At 45.2% G+C, this 9,721-nt stretch overlaps 1 protein-coding gene across 1 annotated transcript; it reads left to right on the top strand.

The window, feature by feature from the left end:
• Nucleotides 1–409: 409 nt before the first annotated feature.
• LOC115073489 lies at nucleotides 410–3,163 on the top strand. Its single transcript, XM_029571941.1, is given in 1 exon segment — nucleotides 410–3,163. A coding segment is annotated over 1 exon segment (2,754 nt).
• Nucleotides 3,164–9,721: the final 6,558 nt, after the last annotated feature.

Raw genomic sequence — 9,721 nt, forward strand, 5'->3', positions numbered from 1 at the left:
CGGAGAGCAAGCCAGGAAGTATCGAGGATACCCTGGGCAGAGAGGAAGAGGCAACCCACCACAGAAGGCATGGCAGAGAGGAAGATCAGGAAGGGGCGGATCGTTCAGAGGAGGAAGAGCGCCTATAGGGGTCAATCAATGTGCATATTGTAAACAAGAAGGACATTGGAAGGCTGATTGCCCTGAGAAACCACGGGAGGACGAAGGAGGGAACGGTTCAAAACCCTCAAAATCTCAAGAAACTGAATGGCAAATGGCGTTGGACGAATTGTCAGATGAGTCTAGTGACGATATCGGGCGAAACTCATGACTAAACAAGGAAGCCCTGCCCTCCGATCCGTTGGTGGAAATAAAGGTTGGGTCTAAAACCTTCAAAGGATTACTAGATTCTGGAGCACAACGATCTGTCATGACTACTGCAATCGCTATTCCCACAGCACAAAGCATCTCCATTGTAGGGGCCTCCGGGAAACCACTGGCAGCCCCTATTCTTCAGAATCGACAGGTTCGAGTGGGAGGACAATTAGTATCCCACCGATTCCTCTATGTCCCTGGATGTCCAGTCCCACTAATTGGTAGAGATCTCCTTTGCAAATTAAGAGCCACTCTACAGTTTGAATCAAATGGTGAAATCAAAGCTTCCTTTGCAGACAACCCTGTTTCCCTTATTTGCCCTCTTCAGGAGGAATGGAGACTACATCTTCCCATAGTCGAACGAACCATCGAGCACCGATATGAGGAAGATACCCCTCTCAATGTAAAACGAAGGTACCTGATGGATAGTGTACCTTCAGTATGGTCTGAAAACAATCCAGGAGGACTGGCAACCGAGGCTGACCCAGTCTGGATAGAACTGAAAGAGAATGCACAAGTCATTAACCAAGCCCAATATCCTATTCCCTACGTGGCCAGGCAGGGAATACAAGTACATCTACAAAGACTATTTGACTTGGGTATCCTGCGACAAGTCCGGTCTGCCTGGAACACTCCCTTGCTACCAGTAAAGAAACCTGGTACTAATGACTATCGACCTGTACAAGACCTACGAAAGGTAAATAGCCAAGTGGCGGACTTGGTGGCCCTGGTACCCAACCCTTACTCCATTCTAGCTCAAGTCAACCCCACATCAAAGTGGTACAGTGTAATTGATCTCAAAGATGCTTTCTTCTCCGTTCCGGTAGCAGAAGAATGTCAGAAGATCTTTGCCTTCACATGGGAAAATGCACACACTGGAATAAAACAACAGTACACCTGGACTCGGTTGCCTCAAGGATTCAAACATTCTCCCACGCTTTTCGGGGAACAGCTGGCAAAAGATTTGAAAATTTACCAGAAAAAATATGGGCCAGTAATACAATACGTTGATGACTTACTGTTGTTCAGAGACACATATCTTGACTGTGCGAAAGCTACCCTTCACCTGTTACAGACATTGTATTCAAAAGGGTACCGGGCAAGCAAAAAGAAAGCCCAAATCTGTGAATTAGAAGTAGAGTACTTGGGTTTCCGAATCCGTGAAGGCACTCGATGCCTTGGAATCTCTCGTACAAATTCGATAAGACATCAGCCTACACCAACCTGCAAAAAAGAACTGCGAGCATTTCTGGGAGCTACTGGATACTGCCGACTTTGGATTGCTAACTATGCAGTTATTGCCCAGCCCCTATACGACAAGCTGCGGGGTAAAGAAGCAGAATCTCAACCCTTCCAGTGGGAAGGACATGAACTGGTACACTTACAGCAACTAAAAGAAGCCCTGATTTCACCCCCTGCCCTGGGGCTACCTGACGTAACTAAACCATTTCATCTGTTTGTAGATGAGAAAAAAGGAATGGCCATTGGGGTCCTAACTCAAATCTTCGGATCATGGGAAAGACCTGTTGCCTATCTGTCAAAAGGAATGGACAATGTTGCCAGAGGATGGCCGGGTTGTCTTTGAAGCATCGCGGCTGCATGCATACTAATTCCAGAAGCAGTCAAGTTGACATTTGGACAAACTTTGCAAGTAACAACTCCTCATACTATTCAGGGACTGCTCGAAACACATGGACCAAAGTGGATGACCAACTCACGTCTTGTAAAGTACCAAGCCTTACTATGTGAAACTCCTGAAATTCAAATACAAGACAGTAAAAACTTAAACCCAGCCACTCTAATGCCAGCACCTGAACCAGTAAGCCATGATTGTGAAGAAGTCATGGCTACAGTACACTCCAGTCGACCTGACTTAAGAGATCAGCCTTGGCAAGGCGCATGGACCTTATTTACAGATGGAAGTAGTCAGGTAAAGGATGGAGTACGAGTGGCTGGCTATGCAGTAGTAACTGAAGATGATATCATTGAAGCTGGACCTTTGCCTTCAGGAACGTCTGCACAAAAAGCTGAATTAATTGCCCTTACTCGAGCTCTTCAGTTGGCAGAAGGGAAAACTGTAAATATTTATACAGACTCTAAATATGCCTTCTTAACCATCCAAGTACACGGAGCATTGTACAAGGAACGAGGGTTTCTCAATGCCGAAGGAAAACAATTGGCAAATGCGCCAGAAATCCATGAACTGTTAAAGTCCGTATGGCTACCACACAAAGTGGCCGTAATGCATTGCAAAGCACACACTGGAAAATCTGATCCTATCGCAAGGGGAAACCAGAAAGCTGATTCTGCCGCCAAAGCAGGAGCCCAAGATCCTTATCAAACAAAAATGACCATATGTCCCCTCTTGCAGTTTCCAACTGAAGTACCCACCTACTCAGCCGAAGAAAACGACTGGGCAAAAGCTGAAAATTTCCATCAACAGAATGGGTGGTGGATCATATCAGACGGACGGATATGGATACCTGATACTATTGCGTGGACAATAGTAAGAGAAGCACACTGTCATACACACCTGGGACGTGATTCATTGGCAAAACTACTGGCAAAAACATACTATATAAACCGAATCACACAATTGACTAAACATGCAATTAATCAATGTGTTACGTGTGCAAGAAATAATCCTCGTAATGGACCTGGTCCTGCACCGGGACACGTTCTAAGGGGAACTATACCATTTCAAGTCTGTCAAATTGATTTCACCCACATGACCCCTGCACAAGGTTACAAAGCCATGTTGGTAGCAGTATGCACCTACACCGGATGGATTGAAGCTGTGCCTACATGAACAGAAACTGCAAAGGAAGTCGTTTCCCTATTATTGAACCAAATCTTACCACGATATGGCTTACCAAGGCAGATCAACTCAGACAACGGCCCAGCTTTTACCAGCGAAGCAACTCAACACCTCACCAAAATTTTGGGCCTCAAATGGCATCTCCATTGCACATGGAGACCTCAAAGTAGTGGGACTGTTGAACGAGCTAACAGAACTTTAAAAAGTCAATTAGCTAAGCTATGTCAAGAAACAAGAACCAAATGGCCCAAAATGCTACCATTGGCATTGCTTAACATCAGATGCACTCCACGACAATCAAGACTAACCCCTTATGAAATGATGTACGCAAGACCGCCACCGTTGCCCTCTTTCCCCGAATCCTTACAAGTCCAAGGGGAAATGTCACTCAGCAACCAAATGAAAGGACTCTACAATACTGTGGAAGCAATTCGCAAATATACCTGTGAGACAGAGCCATTAATCTTAATCAATCCTATCCATAGATTCCAGGTGGACGACTCTGTGTGGATCAAGGAATGGGACGAATCAGACTTCCTTAAACCTGGATGGAAGGGACCATTCACTGTGCTGTTAACCACACCCACCGCTCTCAAAGTATCCGGTTGTCCCACCTGGATCCACTGGACACGAGTCAAACCAGCCACCGAAACTTGGCAGGTCTCCAAGACCGGTGACAGCACCCTGCGCTTTACTAGAAATACAGCAAAGGTCAACCTACTATAGAAACTAATGCAGTCACAGAAATACTAATAATCTGTTTGTTTCTTTCTTTTCTCGCAGGCATCAAAAGCATATGATCTCAATGCTCTGGAAGTGGGTTATCAGTACCATCCTGGTAACCGCCCTAACTATCATATGCCCTTCTAGCAGCGATTGGAAATGGTTCATCAGCATCATCTATATCATCATTTCTGCTCAACTATGGCTCATCTTTGCCATAATCCGAGAATCCTATGGCTACTAATGATCCTAATAGCTATAGTACCAACATCAGTTCAATCTTCGCTCAGCCAAAACTGTACAGAATGCATCAAGCAAGTCCGCACTACAACTGAAGACGGGTACCAGTTGGTATTCACAATCATTCATCAATCTCAGCCACCACCATTATGTATAAAAAAGCCTGCTTGTGCCTTAAACACCACTCAAGGACAACAGTCTTTCCATCGATGTATCCTTAACGGCAAGCTCATCTGTCATTCGCCTACCACACCCAAGTACTACAATATAACACTCACCACCGGATTGCCAAAAGCTTATACTTCTGACATCGTACCAGCTGGAAAAGGAATTCTATACTACATCAATTCAACAAAGGTCCTAATTGGGGGACCACCCATTGTCTCCATTGACTTTAATGCCTGTGATGCCATCGACAAACATCCAAGTGCAGTACATTGTGGTTCTCCAGCATGGAAGAGAGCCTACACTTTCAATCACAAATATCTCTGCCCTTATGACCGTTCCAGTAATCCCTCCCGGTGGCTACCGTGTGCCGGGGATAAAGAACTTTCCGGATGGAAACTGGTCTGTGACTATACTGGAGGAGGATATTCAGGATGCCCTGGAATGGGTCGACTAAGTAAGGGAGCGGGAAACCTCATTACTCTAGAATGGCCAGTTCGGTCTGAGGGATCCCCATGGCAAGATACTTGGGGTTTTGGAATTGATGGCACAGGAGGAGATCCCATGACATACCTTACCATCACTCAGCGACGAGAAAAGCCGCTCCCTATCATTCATCAAACCACTGTGGTGGGCTATCAGTCCTTCTTCGATGAAATTTCTCAAATCAATGAGGAGTTGAAAAAGCATGCTATCTCCAACCAAGCAAAAAATATGTTCATCAATTTAGCTGAGAACATAGCTTTATCTCTGAAAATACAAAATTGCTTTGTCTGTGGTGGCACCAATATTGGAGAACAATGGCCATGGGAGGCCAGGGAGATTTTTCAAGCTGATTTGAACACTATGAACACATCCACCACGTATAATCGAAATCACAATCCTTATGAATGGGCTCTACAGACGGATGTCATCGGAAGACAATGTTTGTCACGGCACTTCTCCAAGTCGTACAAAGTGCCCGTCGGCAACTCACCATGCACAGGAGTTCTCACAGTTGCCAGCGACACTCAATCATGGTGGCAAACAGAAAACCAGACCATACCCACACCATTCTGGACTGAGCCTACCTTAAACGCTACATGGAAAGAAGCTGGCCAATTAACCACGTCGTTCATAGCCCCAGACGGCTATTACTTCGTATGTGGACGACGTGCTTATGAACAACTACCTCCTCAATGGTACGGTACCTGCTTCCTAGCTACTATCCGCCCTAGCTTCTTCTTGCTACCAGTCACAGCAGGAGAAACGCTAGGGGTGCCTGTCTATAGTCCAATGAAGCCAAGTAGGCGACGAAGACATAAGGTCTCTATCGGAGACTGGTCCGATCAAGAATGGCCACCCGAACGAATTATCGAATATTATGGTCCAGGAACATGGGCAGAGGATGGTTCTTTTGGATACAGAACACCTGTATACATGAACAACCGTATCATCAGACTTCAAGCTGTTCTCGAGTTCCTCACCAATGATTCCGCTCTAGCCCTTAACATTCTTGCCAAACAGAATACCAAATTAATTACTGCCGTATACCAGAATCGATTAGCCCTGGATTACCTCCTTGCTCAGGAAGGTGGTGTATGTGGGAAATTTAACCTTTCCAATTGTTGTTTGCAGATCGATGATAAGAGTAAAGTCATCGAAAAAATCACAGACCGTATGGTGCGGTTGGCTCATGTTCCGGTACAATCCTGGTCCGGAGCCTTGGATTGGACAGCTTCATTACCTTCCTGGCTTACATCGATTCCTGGGTTCAGAGAACTTTTATTCCCTTTATTATTTTTCTTACTATCCTGTGCACTCCTCCCTATGTGTTTCCCTCTTTTCCTCAGGAGCCTTTCGTCTATGATGGAGAAGATCGCTGATCGACGAGCAGCAGCCCAAATTATGATGCTGAACCAGTACGCTTCAATTTCTTCATTACCTTTCAGTGATTCTTCGGACTCAGAAGATGAATCTTCAGTTTACTATGACACTAATTTTTAATTTAAAACATACGGCCACCTTGTTTGCTCAGGTGAAGTCCGGCTACAAAGGGGGGTGGAGCCAATAGGGCCCATCCGTCTCAAACCGGTGAAGACACCATCGACCTGGCTAACAATTTAGGGCCTTACTCAGTATTATGGTACTAATTATTTTCTTGTCATTTCAGTTACTTCACATATGAAGGTGATACTTACGCCTTCTTACCGAAGTTGAAGTATCAAAGGGGGGAATGAAGGAGTTCAATTTTATGGACTATCGCTGTACGAGAAGATCTGAAGAACTATGTCTAATCATGCTACAGTGAAACGCACAGCCATCTTGATTTACTAACATTTGCAACGCAAACGAACCCTAACACGTAATGACGTACTTACGCACTAACGTTTAGTGAACGTGACTCCATTTTGGATTCATATTTTGTATTGTATTAATACGAACGCCGTCGCAAATGTCTAACCCGTCAATTAAATGACGAAACAATAGTCTGATCATAAGCTACACCTACTAAAGACCACGCTAGCTATTGCTTGTTCAGCAGTTTGTAAAATGATTGTTCAGCAAAACCAGAACGCATGTGCAAAAGATAAGAATTGTAAAGTGCATAAAAGTTTGCTCCTAAGGGGGCGTGGCATGCAGTTGTACTGAGCCTTTGTCTTAGCTGCATCTTGCTAGCAATAAAAGTCTATCTTTGCGGATCAGTTGTCTGGACCTCCTTACTGATTAAAAACAGACGGTTACACTTCCAGGGGCTACAGAAAAGTTTTAATTTCAGTGGGGGGCACCCATGCCCTAGAGATGTCCCCTGGCAGAGTGTCAGGGCCTCCGAGCAGGCAGGTTTTATTCTGCCTTCTGTGGTCTGTCACTATCCTGGGGGGGCACAGAGCAGATGTGAGTGCTGTGCCGTGGCCTCTTCCAGCCGCAGTGAGAGGAGAAGTCCTGGCAGCTGTGCGGAGGAGAGGGGAATCAGAAGCATTAACGCTGCTGCTGCCTTGGCACTTTCACTCAGCCGGGGCAGAGGAAGCTGCTGGAAGGCAGTGCAGGAGCTGGCAGACAGGTGCAGAAGTGTCGGGGGAACATCGGGGAGGCTCCCTCTGGGAAGATCAGGCTTCTGCCAGGAACAGGGGCAGAGATAAAAGGAAAAGAAAGAAAAAGGAAAACAAAAATAAAATAAAATAAAGATGGGGAAGAGAAGCAGCAGAGGGCACTTAGCAAGTCCCCGAGGTGACAGGAGGCACAGTCCCCTGCCCCGTGGGTTCCAGAGGTGCATCAGAGCACAGGGAAAAGCAGGCACAGCAGCAAAGGATGCTGGCATGGCCTTGGCAGTATGGGAGAGAAACAAAACCCGGCAGTCAAGTATCCCCTGGGGAAAACATTTTAAAAACAAGTGCTCAGGCTAGTTTGAGTGTTGGGGTGGGCGGTACTAGCCTTCATCACATGTGCAAGGGAGCTATGGCAGGTTTTTGTGGCCATGGAAATCCCCCGTGCTGGGACTCCAGACTAAGTAGGAATCCAGTCCAGATTTTCCTGCAGGCACCCTGTATATGTATTGCAGCAGCACAAATGTTGGAGGGCTAGCTTTATGGCATGTGTCAGTGATTTGCCCTGCACAGAAACACTAAAAAGAAGGGAACTAGACCGAGAACCTTGTTTGGTAAGCACAGCTATTAAAAAAAAATAAATTAGAGGTGACTGTCAACTCTGCTGGGCTATTAAGAAGGCTGAGCATGGCAGCACCAGGGAAACTAAAGGTTTTTAAAAACTGGCACTGTTTTATAGTGACATGGGTGGAGCAAGAATTTGCTCTGGGAGAAAGAGATTTTCCACATGGGGATTTAAGAAGAAGGCAGAAAGATTTTGCAGGAGGCAGAAGTGCTCATCGTCAGCTCTGTCAGACCCCAAAAGAATTTGTGGTGGAGCTGCCTATACCAGAAGGGAACAGCTTCAGGAACAAGTTACACTACTGAAATGGAGTTACAGTCTCCCTGAAGATATTTGGAAGCAGAAGGAAGAGGAAAATGAAGAAGTTTGAGTCCAGACTGACTCCTGTGCTCTGAAAGGTAAAGGCAAAAGGGACAGGGTAGTTAATGGTAATAAAGTTGAATAGGAACATGGTCTAATTAATAGAACCTGTTCGAGGGGAGTGTGAATATTTAAAGATTGAAAAAAGTGAATCCTGTTCCCTTAAAAAACTTAAAGGCAGGGAAGTTTTGATTATCTTTTGTTTTCCATAGCTATATGTTTCCAGTTCCACCAAGCCACTGGACACATGCACTAAAGTATTTTAGCTTATGGAAGATACATTCATAGAAACATACATAGAAACATGGAAATGACTGCAGAAGAAAACCAAACAGCCCATCCAGTCTGCCCAGCAAGCTTTCACACTTATTTTTTCCCATACTTATCTGTTACTCTTGGCCCTTATAAGTAACTTTTTGGTTCTAGTTACCTTCCATTCCCACCATTGATGTAGAGAACAGTGCTTGAGCTGCATCTAAGTGAAGTATCTAGCTTATTTTTTTAGGGGTAGTAACCACCACAATAAGCAAGCTACTCCCATGCTTATTTGTTTACCCAGACTATGTAATTCAGTCCTTGTTGGTTGTTGTCGGAATATAAATCCTCTTTTCTCCATACCCCCTGCCATTGAAGCAGAGAGCTGTGCTGGATATGCATTGAAAGTGAAGTAACAGGCTTATTTGGTTTGGGGTAGTAAGTGCCGCAAAAAGCACACGACTCCCCCGCTTTTTTGTGAATGCAAATCCCTTTTTCCACACTTCCTCTTGCCGTTGAAGCATAGAGCAATGTTGGAGTCGCATTAACCGTGTGTATGTTTATTGAATAAGGGTATTAATCTCCAGGTAGTAGCCACCATTCCCGCAAGCCACTCCATGCCTCTTCTCTGCATTCACATCCTCTAGATTTTATGGATCCACAGTGTTTATCTCACACCCCTTTGAAATCCTTCACAGTTTTGGTCTTCACCACTTCCTCTGGAAGGGCTTTCCAGGCATCTACCACCCTCTCCGTGAAGAAATACTTCCTGACATTGGTTCTGAGTCTTCCTCCCTGGAGCTTCAAATCGTGACCCCTGGTTCTGCTGATTCGTTGCCAGGAAGGTCGTTTTTATTATTGATTTCTTATAGCCAGGTAGTAGGTACCCCCACTGGAGATGGACACCAACAGAGGAAGACCCAATGCCAAAGAGCTCAGGATCCATCGTCAGATGAGATGTGACCCCACTTGAGACCATTTCACAGCACACAGCAAAAGACAGAGCTCAGACCAAGACTCCAGGACCACAGATAAGTGTGTGCATACATATTTGAGAAACACATCCTAGGTCTGGCCAGATTAGTAAAAAATTACTGAGCTCAATAGGAAAGTCACAGAAAAGACAAATAACACAAAAAAGTCAAATACATAAAGCCAAGC

This window comes from Rhinatrema bivittatum, chromosome 1 (genome assembly GCF_901001135.1).
Source record: "Rhinatrema bivittatum chromosome 1, aRhiBiv1.1, whole genome shotgun sequence".
Classification (NCBI taxonomy): domain Eukaryota; kingdom Metazoa; phylum Chordata; class Amphibia; order Gymnophiona; family Rhinatrematidae; genus Rhinatrema; species Rhinatrema bivittatum.